The sequence below is a fragment of the Typopeltis vanoorti genome, chromosome 14 (assembly GCF_054136105.1).
Source record: "Typopeltis vanoorti isolate ZY-2024b chromosome 14, IOZ_Tvanoo_1.0, whole genome shotgun sequence".
In the NCBI taxonomy this organism is placed as follows: Eukaryota; Metazoa; Arthropoda; class Arachnida; order Uropygi; family Thelyphonidae; genus Typopeltis; species Typopeltis vanoorti.
Window position 1 is genome coordinate 55667107 of NC_143562.1, and position 27560 is coordinate 55694666.

General features: G+C 34.8%; 1 protein-coding gene across 1 annotated transcript in view; it reads left to right on the plus strand.

Moving 5' to 3' along the window:
- Positions 1-27560, plus strand: part of LOC150099493 (uncharacterized) — a 301600-nt gene that overhangs the window by 150895 nt on the left and 123145 nt on the right. The window contains exons 17-19 of the mRNA XM_090404210.1: positions 397-506; positions 619-781; positions 19617-19720. Of these exons, the coding sequence (XP_090260336.1) occupies positions 397-506; positions 619-781; positions 19617-19720 (377 nt within the window). The remainder of the gene's footprint in view (positions 1-396; positions 507-618; positions 782-19616; positions 19721-27560) is intronic.

Sequence of the window (27560 nt, forward strand, 5' to 3'; positions counted from 1 at the left end):
AAGTCTCTATATAAAATTTGGTCTCATTCCGTTTATTGGTTTTAGTACAGATGCCTCCAAAGAGGGAAAGTTATTTTATGGCCACCCTGTACATTAAGTTGGATACAAATTATTTATGGTAAATTCAAGAGCAATCAAAACCAAGGTTCAGACCCTACTTCTTCACATCTAAAATGATCTTGCAATTTTTTTTTTGCATAAAGCAAAACATTTAACTGTTAGCAGTTCCATATACAATATTATAAACACATCAGAATTAAGAACATTTTCATACATACAAAACACTCATCATTTATGTATCAATCAATGACATACTTGATTTCTTTTATTTCAATTGTATGTAAGAAAAAATATTGCTTTTGTACTTAACTTTTCTTCCATGTTTTTTTTTTAAAGTAATAAGTGTAAAGATAATGAAAACTCCAGTTCAAGGTGAAGTTGCATGTGATGTTTGCTTGACAACTGTACAAATGCTGCAAAGTAAATTAGAAGATAAAAAGATTCAGGTAATGATTTTGTAAAGATTCAAGTAATGATTATGAAATAAGGTCTTAAAGATCAAAATGTTTAATCAATTTCAACTATAACATTTTAATCAGTGTTTTATATTTATTTCAGAATGAAATTGAGGCTGCTCTGAATCGCACATGTCTTCTGCTCCCTAAATCTCTTCAAGAAAGATGTTTAGAAATTGTTGATGAAAATGCTATTCAAGTTATTGATTTAATTGTTCATTCAATTAGTCCAAATGAAATATGCTCACTGTTAAAGTTGTGTTCTGGTATGTACATTTCAAACAAGTTTAACTTCTTGTGTGGTATTTTGTTTGTACTAAATAATTACCTTGTTACAAAACATAATTATTATAATCAACATTAATAATTACTAAATATCAGTTTCATGACATCTTGTTATGAAAAATGTCATGCAACTGATATTTGCTATGGGGGGGAATCTGCTAATGCCTCTTATTCCTAAAATGGAGCAAATGGGTCCATTTTAGCCCTATCTAATATTTAGAGCCTAAGAAGAAGTCAGTTTCCACTCTTAGCCAATCAGAGATCTTGGCCCAAGCTATCAGTGATCTTAAATGTATCTAGTAAAGCAATTTATATCAAACAAATATCACTATCTCATAGTCCCTATCACAATATATTATTATCGAAAAACAGTAGAAAAGCTTGTGTGTTGACTGTGCATGTTAGTTTATTTTAACAGTATTGGTTACAACACAGGATGATAAGACAATAATTAATATATTTATTAACTTTTAAGTTGATATTTCACTGGCATTGTTTTGTGTGCTGTGAGAAATTGTTCTTGTGCTGGATATAATAACTGAAGATGCTGGATATAATGGCAGCTAATAAGTTAATAAATATTATTTTCTACTCATTCTGTATTGTAATCAATACCATTAAAATGAACTAACATGTCTGAAACAGTGGGGTCTACATGCAATTTTTTTTGTGGTGGGATTCAAAGCCCCAGTTTCCAGGAGAGTAAACCATATTTGCTTGTGCAGGAGATTGACTAACTTGTGAAACTGATCAAAGAAACACTTGGAAAAAGTTTTTCTCTTGTGTGACTAGAATTGAACCTCGTGTAGATGATGGGAAGGAAAAGCTGCAGCTTTTCAAAGGAAAGACAAATGTGCTGTTTTTCTAACTGACAGGCTAGCAGTCACGTCAGTTCATACTAAGTATGTGGTTTCCTCATAGGCATGCTAATTACCGATTATTAATCAACAGATTACGCTGTTCCTGACCTTTCACACACACACAGCATTTATTTACTATTTGCCTTGCTACCTCTCGTGTCTGGGAGTAATATAAAAAAAATGCTTAATGACCATCAGTTATATTATTATAGTTGAATTCATACACAAGATTAGATATATAAGATTTCATTGGGATTTTCTGGTGGTAAATTGCTTATTTAATCTTGATAGGAAGGTAAACATCTATGAATCTAAATGCAAGAATTTTGAAAGACTTGTACAACTGATTATGAAATAACTCTTATAATTTTATTAATGCACACATCACACCTATTGATATACAGAGATTTTTTTTTGTGTGCAGTTTGTTGTCTTTGTTTGGAAAGACCTTTTGTTCGAAGCCCATCTAGAATGAGAAATACTTTTAAGAGTTTTAAAAACGGAAGGTGACTGCCAATCTCAAATAAATGTAGCGGCCATCATATGTGCATAAAAATAAATTGTGAACCAACTGGAAAACCTATGCACTAACAGATTTAAGGCTATGTAGACAGATTCACTTCATCCTAACATGAAATTATTTTTATAACTAGATAAGTTAATTGGCCACAGCAGGTAATAGTCTAATATCATCATCAAATTCCTGCCATGTATCCTCAAGTGGGTGTACAGGATATGAAAGTACTACATGAAAAATTTACATCACTACTAACTTCCTATCGATAATTTTCCTCCAAATCAATCTTACCTGTCAAGATTTCAACATTATCAGATCTTGTATTTCTATCTTCTAAGGCACTTTTTACTGTATCAATCCACCTATATCTTGGTCTTCCTATGGGTCTTTTTCCTATCAACCTGGCAGAGAACACTTGTTTTGCTAATCTTCCTTCTTGCCTTCTATTTAAGTGACCATACCACCATGAGATTAGCTCTGCTAACACATTCCTGGATGCTAACAACGTCAAGTTCTTTCCTAATATCCTCATTTTTAACATGATATTGCCATCTGTTCATGCCCCTAATCTTTATCCAAATAAGGATTCTCATATCTGCAGTCTCTAGTCTTTGGTCAAGTGTTTTACTTCTAACCCAGCTCTCAGATCCATAAGTTAAAATTAGTTTGAACACTGTCTTGTATACAGCTAATTTAGTTTTTTCTAAATTATTTTCTTTATATCATAATTTCTTTCTTATTCCATATAAATTTATTCAGTTGACTTCTTACCATACCAGCTTTGTTGATCATCATCATACGTATCAAGGATTTAGTTAAGCCTAGTATGGCCTGTTCCGGCATTAGAAGTCATCGTTTAAGAGGACGTCCTGGTTTTCTTTTTCCTAATGGCTTGTACTTTAAGGCTTGTTTTGGTAATCTTTCTGTTTTCATTCTTTGAACGTGTTCCATCCATCTATGTTTATATTTTTTAATTTTTTCAATTAATGGTTCTTGGTTTAGTTCTTTCATAATATCTTCGTTTCTTTTGTGATCAAATAGGGTATACTTTGCAGTTTTTCTCATAAACTTCATTTCTGCTGTTGTTAATCTTTGTTTGTCTTTTTGTTTTATTGTCCAGATTTCACTTCCATACATTAAGACTGGTAGGGCTAATGTATTGTATACTTTTAGCCTGGTTTGTTTTTGAACTAGGTTTGGTTTAAATATAGAATTAATTACACCTGTTATTTTTAAATATTTTGCAATTTTTATGTTTATATCTTTTTCATTTTCATAAGTGATCATACATCCTAGGTAGTTAAATGAATTCACCTGTTCTAAGATCTTGTTATCTAATACTATTTTAGTTCTTGCTGGATCTTGTCCTTTAAAGGCCATAGTTTTTGATTTTTCTGTTGATATTATCATACCATAATCTTTGGATATCTCATTTAGATTTAAAATAGCTTTCTGTAAGTTATGTTCAGAATTTGTAATTATTATTTGGTCGTCTGCAAAGAGGAGAGTGTTTAAGTTAGCTGTAGGTGAAAGTTTAATTCCTTGATGTAAATTTTTACTCCATTTTATTATTATTTCATTTAAGTAGATATTAAAGAGTTGCTGAGAGGGGACATCCCTGTCGGACCCCTTGGTTTATCTCTCTTGTATATGATAGCTCATGATTTAATCTTATTTGTATTTGATTATTTTCATATATACTTGTGACAGCTTTTAGGATATTATTTGGTATTTGTCTTTCTTTTAATATGTTAAATAATGTTTCTTTTAACTTTGTCAAATGCTTTTTCAAAGTCAATAAATGCAATATGTGTTTCTAAATTATATTCTCTTCTTTTCTCCATTATTAATTTTAGGCAGAAGGCTGGGTCTATACATGATCGTCCTTTTCTAAATCCATTTTGTACCTCTAGAATAAAGTTTTCGGAATATTTCATTAGTTTGTTATTTAAGATTCTGCTGTATATTTTGTAACATGAATTTAGTATACTGATACCTCTATAGTTTTTAGGGTCATCTCTATTACCTTTCTTAAAGATAGGAATCACAATTGCTTTTTTCCATTCTATTGGGGGGATACCAGTTGAGTAAATTTTATTTAAAAATAATAAGAGTCTTCCTTTTGAATCTTGTTCCTGCGTATTTATATAGTTCTGAACCTAGCTTATCTTCTCCAGGTGATTTTCCGTTTCTTGTTTCTTTCAGGCTGATTTCTAATTCTTCTTCAGTTATTTCCTTTTCATTTTCGTTAATTGTTTGCCAGTTGTCTTTTTTAAAATATTTGTCTGTCCACAGTTCTGTGTAGTAATTTAGAAATTCTTCTAATTTCAATTCAGTGTTTAATTTTGTTTTCTTTGGTATCTGCATTTAGGTGTTTCAAAATCTTATATACATTGGGTCTTATTTTACTAACTTTGTTGATTCTGTTGTCTATTTCCATATTTAATTTACCATCTTGACTAAAAATCGTGCCTAAGTAGCTGAAATGTTTTACTTGTTCTATAGGCTCTCCATTCACAGTGCAGTTGATATTTTCATTGTCTTTGTCTTGTTACTGACCTTCATACCATATCTATTACAACAGTTATTCAATTTAGTCAAGGAATCTTGCCGACTTGTAGCGGATTTATTTTGAAGTATAACATCATTCGCAAAGAGCTGACATTAACATTGCCAACTTTGATATCAGATTTAATACCACTTTCCTTCATAATGTGATCCATAGATAATGAATAACATAGGGGATAATGTACATCCTTGTCTAACACCAGATCTAACGTTAAACCACCTTCCTGTACCTCCTTCAATTCTAAATGCTGACTTACAACTCAAAGACTAAGTATCACTTGATATAATGCCCCAATGACATCATACAACTGTAGCATTTAGAATGGCTTCTCTCTTGGCACCTTGTCATATGCCTTTTCCAGGTCTTTGTTATATTCCCATGATTTCTCAATTGTAAAGTGAAAATCTGATCTTGACAGCCTCTATTTGACCTGAATCTGTCTTATTCTTCACCAAGCTTCTCTTCCACAATCCTTCTCAACTGTTTCTCAAGTATACTTGCATATATCTTACCAGGAACACTCAGTAATGAAATGCCTCTGTAATTCTCATATTCACTTTATTTCCCTTTTTATATATGGGTGCTATGCAAACTCTACTACAATCATCTGGAATTCGTCCCTCCGTCCAGGCCTTCTGAACTATGCAGTGCAGTCACTGTAAGACTTTTATACCTCCATACATGAGCATTTCTGGTCGAATATCATCTACTCCTGCTCCACATTTCAGGCTTTTGATGGCTTTTTCTACTTCAAGTATGGCTATGTATTCTTGATTGCATACCTGGTCAGTGTTTTTTACCACTGTGCTGTCACTGATTGTTTCATTTAACAATTTTTCGAAGTAATTGCTCCGTACATCAAGGATATCTTTATCACCAGTTTTCGTGTTGCCTTTTTCATCTCTAATTCCTTTTACAACACTCTTTCTTCCATTTCTGAGCTTCTTCAACAACCTCCAGAATATCTTGCCCCCTTCTTGATATTTTTTTTCTATGTTCTTGCCAAAGTCTTCCCATGACTTGTTTAGCTAGTTTTACAGTCTTTATCTTTTTAACATTCGTCTCTGTATTCTCTAAGAGCATAAGCTGACTTATTTGCCAGGTCACTGCTTCTAACTTCCCGTGTCCACCAGGGAGTTCTGATTTTTTTTATCCTTGCAGACAACCTCACCACATGCCTCTCTGGCTGAATCAGTGAATGTTTTCTTCAGGGCTTGCCACTGAATCTTCAAAGTTTGGTTCCTGTTCTCAAACTCTTTCATTTTTTCTTCAATAATGAGTATTTTAGTCTATAGTTCACATCTGAGAGCTGCTTAACGTTTATTTGCTTTAATACTTTCTTACATGTACTTCTTTTCAATATGAAATTCAATTTTATCCTGCTCAAGACATAAATGGTGATCACTTCCAATTTCAAATCCTCTGGACACTAGTGTCTTGCACAAGAGAGTAAACATCACTATCACCAATAACATAGGCAATGAGACTTTTCTTATTCCTTCCGTCTTCTCTCCATGTGAATTTGTGCACATTTTTATGTTGGAACATGGTGTTAATAATAACTAGTCCATGTCCTGAGCAGAAATCCAACAAGTATTTGCCATTATTATTAGCTTAGCTCTTTTCTCCAAATTTTCTCAAAATATTTTTGTATGTCTGACAATCATTTCCTACTCTGCTATTTTGATCCTCAACAAGGATCAACTTTTCATTTTTCATTGTGTCAGTTGCTTTCTCTAAAGCATCAAAAAATTCCTCCACTTCTACCTTAGTAGAACCTTCTGTGGGACTATAGGCACAAATAAGTCTCATTGTCCAGTTCCCCATTCTGATATTTGTCTACATCACTCTACTTGAAATTGCCTGCCATTTAAGAAGATTAGCCTTGTATTTAGTTTTGAATACTATAGCTACTCCTTCTTTTCCTTGATTGTCATTTCCTGAATATAACATTTTGTATTTATTGCTCAGAAGGATCTCACCAGTTTTTGTCTATTTTGTTTCAGTCACCCCTATTATGTCGATCTGGTACCTCTCCAATTCCTCAGCTAGCTCCATTTCTTTGCCATTCAGGCTTCGTATGTTGATAGTACTGATCTTCAATTCTGGTGATATTGAGTTGATTGTGTTTTAGGATTTGTTCCAGTAGCTGACTTTTCGCTGTTTGCACTGGTTCCATTCGAAAACAATGGGGGGGGGGGGGTCTTGTTTAATCGGGCAACGCCCCAGCCGGCATGAAACTTTGTCATGTTGTACCATCATTTTGTATTTTGTTTAAGCCAATAGAATACAATTTGGTCGGCTAAATCCCAAATTGCTAGCCCATCCTCGTTTGTTCAGTATCCAGGTAGATACCCAACAGTTTGCACCGCGAGAAGGGATGGGGATTGGACATTGAGTCAGAAACCCTGGTTGTTTCTCTGCATTCCTTTAAAGGCTATGTGGGTGTCTCCTCTCGGTTATACAGCTTTGACTCTTAAGCACACCTAATATGTTAATTATAATACTCAAGTCTAATATGTTAATTTAAAATGAAATTAACATATTAAATCAAAAATTTTCCTCCAAATTAGTCTTATGTGTCATGACACCAATATTGTTAGAACTGTATCTCAGTTCTCTAAAGTAAATCCAATCCACCTGGATCTTGGACTTCATCTGAATCTAATTTTTTTCTGTTGTCCTGACATCAAATACCTGTTCTACTAACCTTTCCTCTCCCATTCTGCTTAAATGACCAAACTACGCTACATTAGCTCTACTAGCATGTTCCTATAGAGCCTGTTTTTTGTGGTGTTATATTGATAAAAATTGGATAAGACACCAATGGGCTAATGTACTCTTTACAGATGAGTCATTTTAGTCTTTCCTCTGATTCCAGATGACACTTGACTAGCATGAAAGTGGTACTCCTTATCACTGTGAGAGTGTTCTTGAAAGGGATGGATACATCAATTCTCGGGTCATGGTGTGGGCAGGCATTATGCTTAATGGAGTACTGAACTACAACTGCTGGAAAAAGGGACTATGATTGGCAAACGATATTGTAACAAAGTTCTTCAATGTCATGTTCGATTGTTTGGTGGTGGTGCTGCAGGTGAAGAATTCATTTTTATGGATAACTATGCAACATCACATCGTACATGAGCAGTGGAGATACTTTTGGAGATTGAAGATATTAATCTATTTGAGTAGCCAACATACTCTCCTGATCCCAATCCCATAAAGCATGTTTTAGATGCAATACAGACACATTGCTGCTCAAAATTCCCTTCTAGAAAACAAGGTCTTATTCTTGTTCTGAAGGAGGAGTTGGCTAGTTTGTCTCAAGAACTCCTGAATCACTTGGTGCTAAGCATGGTATGACATTGTGAGAATTGCATTGCAGTTTGGAGTGGGCACATTCTATACTGAAATGTCTCTTCATATAGTTTTCTGTAAGCACTGTATATTAATTCTTTAACTATGTCCTTAGGAAATTTGTAACCTTTTTTTGAGAAAAGTATTGCAATTTAATTTGTATGAAATTTATAACACATATTTTATGTAATATAATTTATTAGTAGGTTGGCAATAAATTTATGGTTTCATATACAGGTAAAAATGTAGTTCATTCTTAGCTTTTGGACACCAGTGTATATACAGGTCCCAAATGTGCACATGCTTAGAATACTACTCACATGTTTAGGGTGGAGTACCTACAGCAACAACAGCAGCAGCTACTCAGCATCCCTTTATTGTGCAGTTGCAAACACACCGAACTTCCTATTTTATTCAATCTACCTTCATCCCCTGGAAGAGCCTCCTGAAAGAAGTATTTCCAAATTACAACTTGGAACTTAAAAAAATGTCACTTCCATCTGACTTCTTACCTATGCCAGACATGGCACTGATTGCACTTATAGGTCCTTTGACTCATGAATGGGATCACTGCGCATGCGCGCGCGCACACACACACACACACACACTGCTTGGAAATAAGTCAGCAAACACCCACAAGCAAGGTCATCATGCCACATAAGTCGTGTTTGTAGCCAGTATAAATTGGAGGAATATGATGCTCCCAAGTTAGTGCACCTGTGTCTGGGTGAAATGACTGTGAGAAAGGAACTGACAGAGTTTGAAAGAAGTGTTGTGATAGGATGTTATGTTTGCAGGCCTATCTGTTCAGCAAATTGTTGACAAATTGGGCTATCCCAGATCAATAATCAGTAATACCATATTTAGAAATGCATGAAGTCGACTGCAAGTGCTACCATGCTCACCGAGCATGACTGCAGCACTTGCAATCCGACCGGCCTCCAGAGTCCTGATCTGAACCCTATTGTGAAGATCTGCAAGATGAACTGGAGTGTCGGGTGAGGTCAAGTGACGTCCACCCCCACAACAGTCCAGGAAGAATTTTTTGGACCATTCTCCTTTGCAGGAAGAATGGTCCAAAATTGATTGCTGTTATACACTTGTGGAAAGTATACTCTATAGGATTGCTATCTGTTTACTTCTTTCCAAGCTGTGTGTGTGTAAAGGGCTCCAGAAATACAACTTAAATCTACTAGTGACAAAAAAAATTTACTTGCTCAAGGTATCAGTGTACTTTTATAAATATCATTACAGGGGATATTTAGAAAAACTAAATGTTATGATAACAAAAAATTAATGCATTTATTCTTTAATTCTTATTAAATATCACCATTAATGTGGGTTTAAAATGTGTTTTTTTTATATGTTGCACCCATACATAGTACTAAGATAGTTAACAGTGCCTAGGTCTTCCTAAACAAGTGTTTAAGAATGATACTGGGAATATATTGGCCAAAACAAATATCAAATGAAGAACTATGGCAGAGAACAAACCAGAAACCCATGTTGCAACAGATACGTGAAAGGAAATGGAGATGGTTGGGGCATGTGTTGAGGAAAGAAGATAAAATAATAGTAAAATAGGCTCTAGATTGGAACCTACAGGATAAAAGAAGATGAGGAAAGCCAAGAGAAACATGGAAAAGAACAATACTGAAAGAAATAACAAATATTAATAAAAACTGGAACCAAATAAAAGCAGAAGCAAAAAACAGAGTCCAGTGAAAAATGGTGGTGGAAGACCTATGCTCCCAGGATTAAGTAATACACAGTACTAATGTACTATAGGTTTGGTCACCCTATAGTACATTGCATACCTTGTATGGGTATGTGTATGTTACAACACAGCTCATCACAATAAACAAAAGATGCAAACTATAGTTTGTCTTTTGTTTATTGTTCATAATGAAGGATGAATTTGTATAAATTCTCCTTAAACAATAATTTAATAGGAAAGACAAGTATTAAAATTTATGAAAATCAAAGTAGGTAGCACTCCATGTGGAGCCAGACTGACATTTTCACAATGTAATCAGTAACACGATCCAATTTTTGCAAGAGAATTGTATTTTGTAACAGTATTAGAAAGTGTTCTAGTTATATAAAATTTTCGAGCATTTAACTATACAAAGCTAGTCTATGTTGTGAGCTATGAAAATAAGCTTATTATAATTGTGCATCTCTCTAAGATATTGAAAGAATAATGTAGGTGTAATACAGTGTTTAATTAGATTGTGCGAACTTTAATATTTGTTTATAATGACTGGTTTTTGTAAATGAAATTATATTGTGAAAACAGTACTTTTATTTTTTTAAAAATAATATTGTTTATTACATATAGTAATATAGCTGGCCTGGTTGGCCAAATAGTCATCTGCTCTGCATCCAAAAGGTTGTGGGCTCGAATCCTGCTGTAGGCATGGATGTTTGTGATTGTCTATGAAAATACTGGTGGTGGTGGTAGTGGGCAGATAGCGTTGGTGCAGATGATGTGGTTTGCCATAGTTGGTGGATTTGAGGTGGTGGAGGACAGAGTTGTAGAGTAGGTTCTCTCCCTTGAAGAGTCTTTGGACTCCTTGGAAACGTTATGCAATAACACCTCCAAGGAGTCCAAAGCCATGCCATGTATTCTGTATATACGTGTAAGGTTAATATTGAATTAAATGAATGCCATGGTTTGTTTAAAAATTTCTTTATTGGAAATGATAATGTAATTTAGTTTAAATGTATTCATAATATTGAAAAACTTGTTTTCTCACACACTTGAAGTGTGTGAGATTTACTATTTTTCAAGTGAAGCGGTGTAACTGAAATGAAAACCAGAAGTGTGACATGCAATGGAGCATGCGTGGAGTGATAACAACATTGTTTAATACTGCTGTGAGAGGAATTTTGGAACTTGATAGCTGACATTTATCGAGTTTATTTCCATTATTAATTATTATGTTACAGCAACGATGACAGAAGGCGGGGGAAGATATGGTAGAGTGAGTTTTTAATGTCTTTTTTTTTTTGTATAGAATGAAAAAAATAAATCATTTTGTACCATCATTTTGTATATTGGTTTAAGCCAATAAGAATACAATTTGGTCGGCTAAATCCCAAATTGCCATCCCATCCTCGTTCGTTCAGTATCCAGGTAGATACCCAACAGGGTACATCACGAGAAGGTGAGGATTGGACATTAGGTCAGAAGCCCTGGTTGGTTCAATGATGGTACAACATGACAAAATTTCATGCCAGTTGGGGCGTTGCCCAGTTAAACAAAGCCCTCGTTGTTTTCACCAGGGAACCAGGGTGAACAGCGAAAAGTCAGCTACTGGAACAAATCTGAAAGACCCCCCCCCCCCCCCCCCACTCAACATCACCAGAGTTAAAGATCGGTACTATCAACATAAGAAGCCTGAATGGCAAAGAAATAGAGCTAGCTGAGGAATTACCGTATATTATCGCGTATAATGTGAAAAATTTATATTAAAAAATACTACTTAAAGTTAGGGGTTCGCATTATATGCAGATCCTAAAAAATATAACATCTTATTAGACTTGCACACACAATATATACTACCTAATGCCTATGCAACCAAATCTACTTGACCCACTCGCATTCGGCAACTGAGCGCTCATCATATTTGCGCATAAAGCTACTTACATTACTGGCATTTGCGCAGATACGATACGCTCTCCATCGCCAAATGATAGAACACAGGTATATCGGTTTAACCACAGTTCATTTTAAATATTATTCGTTAAACAAACCTAGCCTGAAAATGAGCCAACAGAAATGTAAACATTCATCTTTTGAAGTAGGATTTAAATTGGGTGTCGTGCAGTTTGCAGAAGAACATAATAACAGTGTTGCTATGAGAGAATTTGGTGTAGCAGAGAGTAATATTAGACAAAAAGACAGTCTTGAAAAAAATCCCCAAAACGAAACGTGCCTGTCATGGAGATGTAGCATCCTTTCCAGAACTCGAAGAAGAGCTAAATGAATGGATTTTGATGCAATGACAAGATGGCATTATAGTAACAAGAAATGCAATTCGTTTTCGAGCTCTACAACTCAAGAATAGTAAATTCAAGGACACACCAGGTATTTCATCTTTTCTTGCTTCGCCTGGGTGGTGCAACAGATTTATGGAAGGCAAAGCATTAACATTACGACACCGAACAAAAATTGCGCAGAAGTTACCAAAGCAGCTTGAAGAAAAAGTGCAGTCCTTCCATAAACTTATCATAAAATTACGGAAATGTCACGGATATGAACTTTCCCAAATTGGCAATATGGATGAGACGCCCATGTACTTTGATATGCCTGGGAATCGAACAGTAAACTCGGTTGGTGAAAAGGGTGTCTTCATAAAAACAACGGGACATGAAAAAACACATTTTACCGTTGTTCTAGCATGCATGACAGATGGAACCAAATTAAAGCCAACAGTGATATTTAAAAGGAAGAAAATTCCGAAGCATATGACCACCAGGTGTAATTGTTCGTGCCAATCAGAAAGTTTGTATGGATGAAGAAGGTGTACAATTGTGGCTGGATCAAGTATGGAACGTACGTCCAGGTAGCTTCTTACATCTAACTTCTGTTTTGCAGCCACTTGATGTCAGCTTGAATAAGCCATTTAAAGATCATTTTACGTGAAAAATGGAGAGAATGGATGTCATCTGGTTTGGTGAAGATGACAAAGGGTGGAAATTTTCAGAAGCCTGAGATCACCCTAGTCACCAGCTGGGTTAAAGAAGCATGGGATTCGATACCATCTGAAGTGATTCAACACTCATTTCTTAAATGTGGAATAAGTAATTCAATGGATGGATTCGAAGATCACGTCATATACGAAAGCGAGGATGACGCACAACAAATTGGAGAACATGAAGACGATAATGACAACTGCTACGCTGATGACGCAATCCCAACAGATGAATTTATAAATGAAATGTTTGACGACTCAAAAGATGAAGAAAAATTTAAAGGATTTTGTTTTAAAATAAATATTTCTTTCATTAATTCGTATTGTATTATTTATAATGTTATGGAACAAGATTAACAGATCGCATTATACGTGGACATGGCATTTTAGGGCTACTTTTCAAACAAAATTTCTAGTTCGCATTATACGATAATATACGATAATATACAGTAGATAAGTACCAGATCAACATAACAGGAGTGACTGAAACAAAAAAGACAAAAACTGGTGATCTTTCTGAGCAATAAATAAAAAATGTAATATTCAGGCAATGACAATCAAGGAAAAGAAGGGGTAGCCATGGTATTCAACACTAAATATGAGGCTAATCTTCTTGAATGACAGGCAGTCTCAAGTAGAGTGATGTGGGCAAATATCAGAATGGGGAAGTTGGACAATGAGACTTATTTGTGCTTGTGGTCCCACAGAATGCTCTATAGAAGTGGAGGAATTTTTGAGGCTCTAGAGAAAGCTACTGACACAATGAAAAACGAAAGTTGGTCCTTGTTGGGGATCTAAATAGCAGAGTAGGAAGTGATTGTCAGACATACAAAAATATTTTGGAAAAATTTGGAGAAAAGTGAAAAGCTAATAATAATGGCAAATACCTGTTGGATTTCTGACCTGGACTGGTTATTACTAACAACGTGTTCCAACATAAAAATGTATACAAATTCACATGGAGAGGAGAGGCAAGGAATAAGAAAAGTCTCATTGACTATGTTATTGTTGATAGTGATGTTTTCTCCTTGGTGCAGGACACCAGAGTGTACAGAGGATTTGAAATTGGAAGCGATCACTATTTAGTCTTCAGCAGGATAAAATTGAATTTCATGTTGAAAAGAATGACTTGTAAGAAAGTTTTAAAAGTGAATAAAAGTTGAGCAACTCTCAGATGTGAACTGTAGACTAAAATACACAAAGATTATTGAAGAAAAAAATGAAAGAGTTGGACAACAAACAAACTTTGGAGATTCAGTGGCAAACCTTGAAGAAAACCCTGATTGCTTCAGCCAGAGAGGCATATGGTAAGGTTGTCTGCAAGGATAGAAAAATCAGAACTCCATGGTGAACACAGGAAGTTAAAGAGGCAGTAAAAGAAAACAAAGCATATCAAAAGTTCTTGGCAAATAAGTCAGCTTGTGCTCTTAGAGAATACAGAGACAAATGTAAGAAAGCTAAACAATAGTCATGGGAGGACTTTGGCAAAAACATAGAAAATAAATATCAAGAAGGTAAGATATTCTGGAAATTGTTGAAGAAGCTTAGAAATGGAGGAAAGAGTGCTGTAAAAAGAATTAAGAGATGATAAAGGTGGCATGAAAATGGGAGAAAACAATATCCTTGAAGTATGGAGTAATTACTTCAAAAAATTACTAAATGAAACAAGCAGTGATAGCACAGTGGTAAAAAAACACTCAACAGGCATACAGTCAGGAGTACATATCCATACTTGAAGTAGAAAAAGCCATCAAAGGATTGAAATGTGGAACAGCAGCAGGAGTAGATGATATTCGACCAGAAATGCTGAAGTATGGTGGTATAAAAGTCTTACAGTGGTTGCACTGCATAGTTCAGAATGCCTGGACAGAGGGACGAATTCCCGATGATTGGAGTAGAGCTCTAATAGTACCCATATATAAAAAGGGAAATAAAACTGAATGTGAGAATTACAGATGTATTTCCCTACTGAGTGTTTCGGGAAAGATTTATGCCAGTATACTTGAGAAACAGTTGAGAAGAATTGTGGAAGTGAAGCTTGGTGAAGAACAAGCTGGATTCAGGCCAAATAGAGGCTGTCAGGATCGGATCTTCACTTTACAACAAATAGTTGAGGAAGCATGGGAATATAACAAAGATCTGTATTTAAGTTTTGTCGATCTGGAAAAGGCATATGACAAGGTGCCAAGAGAGAATCTATTCAATACATTACAGTTATATGGTATCAAAGGGGCATTATATCAAGCACTACTTAGTCTTTATTTGAGTTGCAAGTCAGCAGTTAGAATTGAAGGAAGTACAGGAAGATGGTTTAATGTTAAATCTGTTGTGAGACAAGAATGTACATTATCCCCTCTGTTATTCATTATCTATATGGATCACATTATGAAGGAAAGTGGTATTAAACATGATATCAGAATTGGAGATGTTAATATCAGCTCTTTGCTTTATTCGGGCGATGTTATACTTCTAAATAAATCTGCTACAAGTTTGCAAGATTCCCTGACTAAATTGAATAACTGTTGTAATAGATATAGTATGAAGGTCAGCAATACAAAGACAATGATAATAGGTAGAATCGTTGAAAATGTCAACTGTGTTTTGAACGGAGAACCTGTGGAACAAGTAAACCATTTCAGCTACTTAGGCACGATTTTTAGCGAAGATGGTAAATTAAATATGGAAATAGATAACGGAATCAACAATGCTGGTGTGGTAGGAAGTCAATTGAATAAATTCATATGGAATAAGAGAGAAACTAGTCGGAACACTAAATTAGCTGTATATATATAAGACAGTGTTGTTCAAACCAGTTTTAACTTATGGATCTGAGAGCTGGGTCAGAAGTAAAACACTTGACCACAGACTAGAGACTGCAGATATGAGAGTCCTGAGAAAGATTAGAGGCGTGAACAGATGGCATCAATGGCAATATCATATTAAAAACGAGGATATTAGGAAAGAACTTGACATTTTCAGCATCCAGTAATGCGTTAGTAGAACTAATCTCAGGTAGCATGGTCACTTAAACAGAATGGGCGAGGAAAGATTAACAAAACAAGTGTTCTTGGCCAGATTGGTAGGAAAATCACCCAGAGGAAGACCAAGATATATGTGGATGGATACAGTACAAAGTGCCTTAGATCATAGAAATATAAGATCTGATAGTGTTGGAGTCTTGACAAGTAACAGACTGATTTGGAGGAAAATTGTAGATAGGAAGTTAGTAATGATGTAAATTTTTCATGTAGTACTATCACATCCTGTACACCCCTTGAGGGTACATGTCAGGAATTTGATGATGATGAAAAATAAATTCCTAAACATTAAAATAGATAAAAGGACAGAAGAAAGTGAAGATGACTGGTTTACGTTAGAACTTTTGCAATATTAGTTGCTGTTTTTCTATAAATGTTTTTGTAATTCTGAAAAAAGAAATGCTGTAGTGTTTGAATTGAAGATATCAGATTCAGAAGTTTTATTTCTAAATCTCTGGAAGTAAAACTTTAATAAAATTGTTGGCAGCCACCCTTGATCAATAACTTGACAGTGAATGAGATGTTTTAAAATGGAAGAAAAAATAAAATATTTTGATTGCATTTAGCGCAAAGCTGAAAATTCACTCAGCATTTGTCTTTGATAATTTGCCTATGGTGAATGGACTTCTGGAGTAGTGTGTGTAAATTTAAATAAATTTAAATTCATATAAATTTATTCATTTGACTCCCTGCTATACAAACTTTGCTGAATTCTGTTTATTTCCATATTTATTTGGCCAGCTTTACTATAAAATTGTGCCTAAATAGCTGAAATGTTTTACTTATTCTACAATTTTTCCATTCAGAATGCTTTTGATATTTTCAATGTTTCTGCCTGTTTTCAATACCTTTGTATTTTTACTACTTATTTTCATATCAAATACCTGATTTGTATCCTCAGAGGTGGGGTGTGCAAGATATATTATGATAGTATTACAAGAAAGTTATATTATTAGTGACTTATGATTGACAAATTTTCTCCAGATTAATTGGTTATCTGTCAGTATTCTGACATTATCAAATCTTATATTTCTGTCTTCTAAGGAACTCTTTATTATATCAATCTACCTACTTCTTGGTCTTCCTCTTTTTCCTGCCAACCTGGCAAAGAATACTTGTTTTGCTAATCTTTTCTCTTCCATTCTGTTTAAGTGATCATATCTGAGATTTAAACTTTGAGTTTATCATAGTTCTGATTTTTCTCCCCTTGCAGACAATTTCCCCACATGCTTCCCTGGCTGAATCAATGAATGTTTTCTTTAGTTTTCCATTGAGTCTCCAAAATTTGATTCTTGTCTTCAAGCTCCTTTGTTTTTTCTTGAATAATATCTGTGTATTTTTCTCTATAGTTCACTTCTGAAGGTGACTACTTAGATTCTTTTTAAAAAATTTCTTTTCTTTTCAGTATAGTATTCAATTTTATCTTTCTCAGAAATAAAAAGTGATCACTTGCTATTTCATGTATATTCTTTTGTCCTGAAACAGTGTGAAAATATTTATCAATAACATATTGATACTGGAACATGGTATTTAGTAACAACCAGTTCATGTCCAGAGCAGAAATCCATCAGGTACTTACCATTATTATTAGCTTTGCTCTCTTCCAAATTTTCCAAAAACATTTTTGTGTATCTTGTATTCATTTCCTACTCTGTTATTAAGATCTCCAATAAAGATCAACTTTTGTTGTATCATTGGCTTCTCTGATTCAAAATTCTTCCACTTCTTCCTTATTAGAAGCTTGTGGGACCATAGTCCCAAATAAGTTATTCTTCAGTTCCCTCCAGTTCTCCTCCAATAGCCAATTGATGTTTGTCCACATCACTGCTAGGTATTGCCTTCACAACAAGAAGCTTATTTTTGTGTTTGGTGGAAAACTATAGTCACTTTACTTTTTTGCTGATCATTATTTACTGAATATAATATCTTCTAATGTTTATTTAGAAGAATCTCTCGTTTATTAAAATATTCTGGATCAGAGATAGATGCTGAAAGTTTTTTCACTTGGGTAAAGAATTAAACAAGAATTTTGTGTCAAATATAATTTACTTTTTAACCAAATGGAAAAAAAAACTTTAGCAGAAGCAAGGTATACATTAATGGGAAATTGAAGGAACAGGGAGAGAGAAAGGAGTATGACTGGGACCGGAATGATGGTAAGGAGGACTACATTCTTTTACTTTCTGTGATAGATATATGGTGGTAAATGGATCAGGTGCTCCCTATACATGAGAGAGGTGTTAGGTTAGAACAAGATGTTGATTGGTTAAGAGTTCTATTTTGGAGACGGTTTGAAAACTGTTGCTTGATATGAGGGAGGAAATATGAGCTTCTTGGTGTTTATATTTTGGTTCTTTATTTGTTGCTAGAGGGAACTATGGTGTTATTATAGTATTATGGTGGCTCTTTTGTTTTATTTATTAATGGAAGTGTAAGTGGTCATTTCAGAAAGAAAAAAATAACTGACTACTTATGTTAAAAATTTTATTTATAAATTTTTTTTGTCATAAGTATTTTCAGTATGAAACACTTCGAACATGGATTCGAGAATGATAGTGCTTTTATATGCTTGTACTTTTGTTCCAGTTTTTTCATACTTAAGATGCCTGTGGTTTAGCAGGCAAATTTTTCTGCATAATCACTTTTTTTGTCTTAATGTTTTGGGTGTAAATATAACTAATTTTCCACATCAACAGTAGCTGATGTGGGGGTTGTCTTTTTGCTCTCTGAATTTGCAAGCGTGAAGGAAAAAGTAGGCCACTCGGAATTGTTTTGATTGCTTGAAAAGAAATTCCTATATTTCTAGAAAAGTTTCTGGATTATCTATCGCTTAACCTATCCCCCCAATGCGAAATAAGTTTATAACCTTTTGTTATAAACTTATTTCACATTATCATTATTTGTAGGTGGGATTGAATAAATAAATTTTGTGTGTGTGTGTGTGGCAAATATGGATCTAGGTTCAGTACTGGAAAAATGGTGTTGCATATATATGCAGTTCCGAAATTTACTTTTTTTTTATGTTGCTCAATTCACAAAAAGATATTTGCAAACCTATAGTACATTTTGTATCGTGGATAAGCTAAGGATTTTTTCGCTATTTTTTATATATATATTTTTTTAATTCATTTTTTTACAAGTCAAGAACCTCTGCTCTATAGACCAAACATAGAACATTTTCAAGCCACTTTAGCCCTTTAATAAACAGGACAGTGGTCTCACAACAACAGGTAATGAAATTAATCTCACTTAAATCTGTCTACAACCATTTCCTCTTCTTTTTTGTTAACGATTTGAAATTATAATTTCTTCCTGATTTGGAATTTATGAAATTTAATATTTAGAATCATTAAGATCTGTCATTTCAGTTGGACTATTTAATGGCAAAAAGTATTTTTAACTTGGGTATAATTATGTTAAAGATACCAAGCAATTTTAAACCTGGTTTTGCTCCACCTTTACCACGAGTTGCCTTGGTCTTGCACTACCTGTAGGATCAGCTAGTCTTGCATCAATTGCAGGCGCAAACTTGACGTTTTGTCTGTTTGCTTACTTGGGAAAAATGGAGTAAAACCAGGTTTAAAATTGCTTGGTATCTTTAACATATTTAATGGCAAAATTAGGAAAAAGAGTATTGTTTGCATATTCAGAAAACAGCTGTGTTCGGTCATTGTGATTGAATGAATCTTTTTTATTACTGTTTTCAATAATTTCCTTGCTTGTCATTTCTGTGTAGATATGTAAGTTAATTAAATTTATTTCATTTTTTAAGGTAATGCTTTAACTAATGAACACACATATGATAATGAAGCTTGTGATGTATGCCAGAAAATTTCAAAAGTATTTGAAGATGAAGTCTCCAAACCCCAGACAAAGGTAAATAAATAAATATATATATATTATTCTATTCCCTCAGCTATATGTATGGTGGGGGTAGCTACATGCTACCATTCTCGCAGTGCGTACGCTTCTTGGTGTTTATGATGTCTAAGAAAATTGAATCGCCCGCCACATATAAAATCGAGTCGTCCATCACATATGAAATTAGGTCAGTTATCCGTTTCTATAATGCCAGGAGCATTAAAGCAGCTGAAATTCATCAGCAAATTATTGAGGTTTATGGTGAACATGCAATGAGTGATTCAATGGTACGAAGATGGGTAAGACTTTTTAATGAAGGAAGGACAGGTATGCACGATGATAAAAAGAGCAGGCGACCATCTTTAGTGACTGACGATTTGGTGCTTTCAGTTGAAGAGAAGATTTGACAGAATAGGGGATTCACTATGACGTCACTCTTGCTGCAATTTCCAGAAATTTCACGTTCATGTCTTAATAAAATTGTGTCAGAGAAACTGAATTATCGGAAATTGTGTGCACACCGGGTGCTGAAGTTGCTTACTGAACAACACAAAGTGAATCGGCTGGGCAGTGCATTGGAATTCTTGACACACGCTACCATGAGGATGTGATGCTTTCCTGAGCAGAATTCTCACTAGTGGCGAGACTTGGGTGTTGCACGCAACCCATGAATCCAAACAACAGTCCATGAAGTGGAGGCACACCTCATCACCAGTCAAGATGAAATTGAAGACAACAGTTTCGACTCGGAAAATCATGTGCACTGTGTTTTGGGACAGACAAGGAATTTTGCTGGTAGACTTGGGTCAAGGCTTCGCAATCAATGCAAGCATGTGCTGCCAAACCCTTAAGAAACTATCGTTGTGCGATCAATAAACGACGTGGCATGCTTACCAGGGGCATTGTTTTGATTCATGATAATGCCCACCCACACACGGCAGGTGTAACACAACAACTTCTCGCCACCTTTGGCTAGGAACAATTCCATCATCCCCAATATAGTCCTGACCTCATGCCAAACAACTTTCACCTGTTCAAACATCTGAAATTGGTGGCCGGTGGTTTCAAGATGACGAGGTCAAAGAAACAGTCAACATTGGTCTGTGTTACAGGCAGCAACCTTCTACGACGAAGACATACAACTCTAGGTGCCCTGTTATGAAAAGTGCCTGAACAATAGTGGAAATTATGTAGAAAAGTTGTGAAAGATGTCTACTTTAATTTCTAATAGTTTTTTTTTTGTTTAATTTCTAATAGTATATTTTTGTTTCTCCGACAGCCTGTCGGAACTTACTTTCTGGACGTCCCGTGTGTGTGTGTGTTTTACTTGCTATGTGTGTATGACTTCATTCTCTATGCTTTTTTTAGCCAATGGCTACAACCTCCTACAAAATATTAAAACCCTGTAACCACAACCCTCCTTCCCTTCAGTGATTACACAAAATGTATCACCATTCCATATATCTTGGCACATCTAAAAAATTAACAAAAATCCTAAAGAAATACAACCACTAGACCACATTAAAAAATTGGCATCCCTTATCCACTCCATCAAAGACCAACTTTGCAGCTGCAAATTGTCATAGCCAAACAGACAGAACAGCCAATATCAGAATTTCTGAACACATGGACTACATCAGTTTCCACCATTAGTCACTCTGGACTTGCTGACCATGCTTTGGACACTCATCACTGGAAGAAAGCCATTTTTTTTTTTTTTTTTTTTTTTTTTTTTTTTGCACTGCAGTAAATACAAATATGGGAGGTTATTCCTGGAATCTGCTTCACTCCTGAGAAACTTTCCAAACTTCAACAAACTTAGGTGCATATAATTACCCCAAATTTGCAAAGCACTCATCCTAGATCTTCAGCCCAACAACAAAGATCCTTCAATTTAGCACCTTTGGTTGCCTTTCTTCGGCCTCATTTACTCAGTATTAGTGCCTGCATGCACATATCATTGCTTTGAGATTCCTGATGGTGGCAATGTAATGTCGCTGAAATATAGGAAGTATTAATTAGTTATTATAATTAATATTTAGTATAATTGTAATTTCCTGAAAAATAATAGTTATCGAACAGAATTCACTAGCTATGAACTTACTGTAGATGAAAATCAGTGGAATTCAAAATGCAACTACAAATAGCTATAATATATTCCCTAAAATTAACACATTTTAAGAATTGCCCTGTAGACCCTTCGAGTTAAAATTGCTAATCACTGTTTTATGAGAAATTACTGATTTTGTGAAAGTAAGAACAGTGTGTTCACATGCATGCATGCACATATACAGTAGATAATGAGGCAGTGGAAGCACATAGGATCTATTAATTTAAAGAAGCTACAAGGTTTTAAATTATAACCCCCCATGATTGACCTGGTAGCTAATCCAGCCCACCTTCTTGCAAGGGACTCCTGTTATTAGATATTTACTTATGAAGATCTATCCATCTTTTGGAACTCAAGGGATCAAACTGTATTCTATATTGGCTGAAGCATTGTTTAACTAGATGGTTATTGTTAGAATAATTGAGGTCTGAAGTATTACAGTATCTGATAAAGAAGTTTCATACATTGTCTCTGCTACTCCTTAATTCTGAAACTTACTCGGTCATCTTTAACCTCCCTGCAAATTTTGATTTCTTGCAGTCAAGTTATTTTCCTTGGTGATTTTAACATGCATAACTCCAGTCATTTCCTATTTTTCAGTTCCATTAATAAGCTGGAATGGAAGCTTGTGGTATTTGCTGTAAGCATTCATGTAATTCATCTCCCCGTCCAGAATACCAGACAGTGTTCTCTGCTTGCCCAACACTTGATCTTTCCTTAACCAATTCTCCTTTGTAGTGTATGTATAAGGTCTCTCTTCTTGATAACTCAATTTTGTACAAAATTTAACTACAGTGGGGGTACCCTTTCAGCTATTCTCAACCATGCATTATTCGGTATCACAACAGTACTTGCAGGACTTCTACTATTCCTTTTCATGGTCAGGTTGAAATACTAGCTCTGAGTTAGAAATTATCCATGTTGAAATGAAGGGTTCTATTTTCCATTCCATAAAAAAATTTCCACCTAATATCCAAACCTTTCCAACTCCAAGAGAAAAAAAAAATCAGCATATTGTAAGTAGCCTGATAACTCCTACTTTACTCCTCAGCCTATAATAAATCCTGCAAAACAACCATTAACATAGCTGGCCTGTTTGGCCGAGAGTGGTTAGCATATCTGCTCTCCAGCCAAAAGGCTGCAGGCTCGAATCCTGCCGTGGGCTTGGATGTTTCTGATTGTCTGTGAAAATATTAGTGATGGTAGGCAGTAGTTGGCATTGGTAGTTATGGTTCATTGTAGTTGGTGGATTGTGGGTGGTGGGGACAGAGTTGTAGAGTAGATGCCCTCCCTCGATGAGTCTTTGGACTCCCTGGAGGTGTCAAGTAGTAATAATAATAATAAATCTGACTTTAGAAGAGCTAAATTCAGAAGACTACCTCCTATACGAATGACATTTATGCTCACTGGTCAATACAACTTTGCTCATCTGTGTTCCTCCTCTCCCTCACTCAGATGGTTGTTCTGTAATAACCTACAGATAGCTTCCTGACATCATTCTTCCCCTCCAGCTCCTGCCTAGATGACCTACATACAATACTTGGAACGATGCACTTGATATCTCCTGTCTTTCAGCAGAAAGAAATCAGAAAAATTATGAACAATCTAGATATTAAAAAAGGCTTGTGGTTGTGATGGTAAATCCCCTCCACATGCACAGAGTGAAGATTGGAAGAAATGGGCTCCAGAACTAATACCTACAGTTCCATGAAAATATTGAATTGTCTTTTGAAGAATTGATATTTAATAATTCCAGTTTATTAGGGGGGGGGGAATTGCCAAACAGTTTGAAAAAGTGATTCATCATAAAAGTAATTTATTGAAAGACAGTTTGATTCACTTTGATAACTTCCATTTTCATAATTCACTGAAACACTTGTTTTCTTGCAAAATAGGTTTAACATGAAAATGCAGACATGATTAGGTGGTTTGAAGATTCAACAGTGTGATTCGGCACTGTATACTACTTCATAGCTAGACTAACCACGTATTATCTCATGCTTATAGTTGCTGTTATCATGGAACAGAACTTGAAGGACATTTGTAAAAATTAATACTTAAAATTAATTTGACTGCAAAATGCCCTTTAGTTTTTATCAATTCTTTAGATTTTTTTTTCCTTCCAAAATTCCGATGTTCTGATAACTGTTAATCATAAAGCCATGTGTAATATTTACATTATTTCAGAATAATTTCATTTTTAGTTTAAAAATATAGGCAGATGAATCCCTCAGCTTTTAATACTTACATTCATAGCTATACAGTACATTTATTTCAATGTGAGTGAAGACAGAATTTCTTTGTTATTTGCATTTTGATCTGAAAAATATTTTTTGTCCAATTTTGAGCCATTTGCATTTATATATACATGTCCCAGTAAGGATTTTGGATTAAGATTAAGGATTTTGCTGTCTTATGCCACAAAATAAGTGCCTCCCATATGAACTTATTTGATTGTTTAAGAATTAATATGAAGTAAATAAACTAAAACCATTGCAATTAGAAATATATAAATGTTTGTCATGTTAAAATTCTATCATTGCACATTTATTATGACTAATTGCATATTTATTTGCACTTTGACAAAATTGGTAATTGACATCTAGAAAAGGTGCTGCTGCTTTTTTTTTCCAGGAACAAAAGGCTGGCTTAATTGTGTGAATGGTTAGCATATCAGCTCTCCTACAAACAGGCTTCATGTTCAGATCATGAACATGAATGAGCGTGGATGTTTGTCATTTTTATTGGATGGAATATGAATTTCTTGCCTGGTGCAAGACCACTGCCTACTTACTGGAAGCCTGAAGTGGCTCAAAAAATTCTATGTTTGGTATCTTGAGTCAAGTTTCCGTATTATGAAAAAATAAAGTACAATTAATAAAAATAGAAAAAATCCCTAGCCTACCTATGGTACTAATGTAGTGTAGGTTTATTACCTTTAGTCAGTGTTGGGAGTTGCATAAAAACACCTCAGAACAATCATCTGTGCATTTAGACCATAACTTTGTTTTCACTTTCAATTCTTTCCATACAAACACAACTGATACACATTCACAGTGAGTTGTTAATTATGAAATGTGAAAAAAATCAGTGCCTTTACACCACAGCAGCAAGAAATACAACCATGAAAAGTTTTAAAAATAATTCACAATTAAAGAATAAGTCACAAGAGTTCATGCCAAATAGAAGTTGTCAATCAAATTTTCACTTTAAGACAAATGGTTAAGAACTCAAGAATGTAACAAGAATTTGTATGAATTTTGTAGATTAGGGGGAAAAGTTAAGACAAGATACCAAGAGTGAAGTTATTCAAAATGCTACAATTGTATGGTGTAAACGGTACGTTATATCAAACAAAACATTGTCTATATCTGAGTTGTAAGTTAGCAGTTAGAATTGAAGGAGGTACATGTAAACTGTTTGTTACAAAGTTGTGGTGTGATACAAAGATGTATATTATTATTGATCTGTATGGATCACATTATGAAGGAAAGTGGCTTTAGGCCTGGTATCAGAATTTGAGAAATTCAACTCAGCTCTTAATTTTTTGCAGATGATGTACTTCTAAACAAATCCAGTGCAGTGTTCTGCAGGAGTCCCTAAATAAACTGAATAATGTTAATCTGTAATGAATTCAGTATGAAAATCATAATAAAAAGAAAGACTATTAAAAACAAACAGGAACACTGAAAACTAACTGTAGCCTGAATGGAGAACCGTATAGAACAAGTACAACATTTCAACCATTTAGGCACAATTTTTCGTGAAGATTGCAAACTAAATATAGAAATATACAACAGAATTTGCTTAGTTGGTGTGGCAGTGAGTCAAATGAATAAATTTATGTGGAATAAGAGAAATTAGTCAAAATACTGAACTAGCTGTATATAAGACAGCGTTCAAATCAATTTTAACTTATGGATCTGAGAGCTGGGATAGAAATAAGACTTGATCAAAGACTGGAGACTACATGAGAATTAAGTTCAACTTATGCCTTTTGGTTTATATATATATATATATATATATATATTAAATATTTTCTCCTTACCTTATAGAGTACATGTACACTACCTAAATATGCACTACATTTATTTTGTGGCTTTAACTGTGTAGTTCTAAAATTACATAAATGCAACTGTCTGCTAATAAATAGCATCAAAGCTATATTCTTTCATCCTTTGTAACCATATGTCTGGCCATTCATTGTGTTATGATGGATGGCTTCCTTTCCAGATTTCCTTGACAAACTTTGTATTGCTCAAACATTCAAAAATTTAACCCAAATTGAATATTATCAAAGACAGGAACAAACAGTACTAACAGAACTGGAAATCAAAAACAGATGGAAAGAATATCATGAAGAATGTACAATAGATAGGATAAAGAAAATTTGGATGCGCCCTCTCACCAAGAAAATTTAGATTTGGAACCTCCTCCACTTAGACAGAGGCTGAAAGAGCAGTTAAGCAGCTTCATAGCAATAAGGTGCAGATAGAATTCCAGCAGAGTTAAGGGGATAGAGGGATGAGTGTTTCATAGATTGATTACAAGGATATGGGAGACAAGATCATGGCCTAGAGATTGGTATGAAAATTGACTTCATTCTATTTAGAATGATTTTTAATATCTCATGCAAGCAAAATTTTATTAAAAATCATTCTAAATAGGATTGAGGCCAAAGTTGAGGCAGAGATGTCTGAGAAACAATCAGGTTTTAGGAAAGATAAGACCAAAGATCAGATCCTTTGCCTTAGACAGATCATAGAAAAATATAAAGAATTTAGACTTCCTATGGTCATGTGTTTCACAGACTACTTCCCACAGTTTCATATGCTGAAACTGTGGAAAATAATGAAAAGAATAGGTTTTTCTTAACACATACCAGGCTGATAGCTAACTTGGATTAATTGATTGGCTCAAGTTGGGAAGGGAGTTAGGCAAGGATGTCTACTTTCTCCTCACTCGTTTGGTATCTATGCTGTGAGGACATCACATATGTAGCATGGGATGAGCTCAAGACAGGAATTAGGATGGGCGATAGATTGATCAGTAATCTGAGGTACACTGATTATACAGCACTTTTCTTTAATGACAAGGAAGAACTAGGACAGATTCTTGACAAAGTTAATGAGATCAGTAAAAACAGAGGACTTAATCCTATCAAGACAAAACATGGTTCTCAAAGGAAATACAGACAGAGAAGCTCCTGAGAAATAAGTGTACCTTATGGAGAAAGAATTGAGAAAGTCAGAAAGTTCAAGAACCTGAAATCCATTATTAATGTGAAGAATTGCTGTTCAGATGTCAGAAGATTAGGAATGGCTAAAACAACAGACGTCGAAAATCTGGAAGGATGAATCTATCTCCACAGGGACAAAGTTGAGGATTTTGGATGCAGCTGTTTTTCCAACAGTGACCTATTGATGTGAGACTTGGATTCTAAAGAAGTCTGATAGAAAAAGGATACCTGCTTTAAGATGTGTTTAGAAGGCTGTTGAGGATACCATGTACTAGAAAGGATCAGGAGAACTTGGCCTCATGGCCTTTCTATTTCATCTCAACAGACAGCACCCCAGAATCCGGTTCATTAGACATCAACAGATGCCATATGGTCACTCAGATGCTTGGTGCCATGTGGTCCTGTTGTATGCTTTTCTGTAGGCTTGAACTCTCTGAAGATCAGTCATTCCAGACACACCATCCATCTATTCATTCATTCATCCATCCATCCATCTCATTGATGGT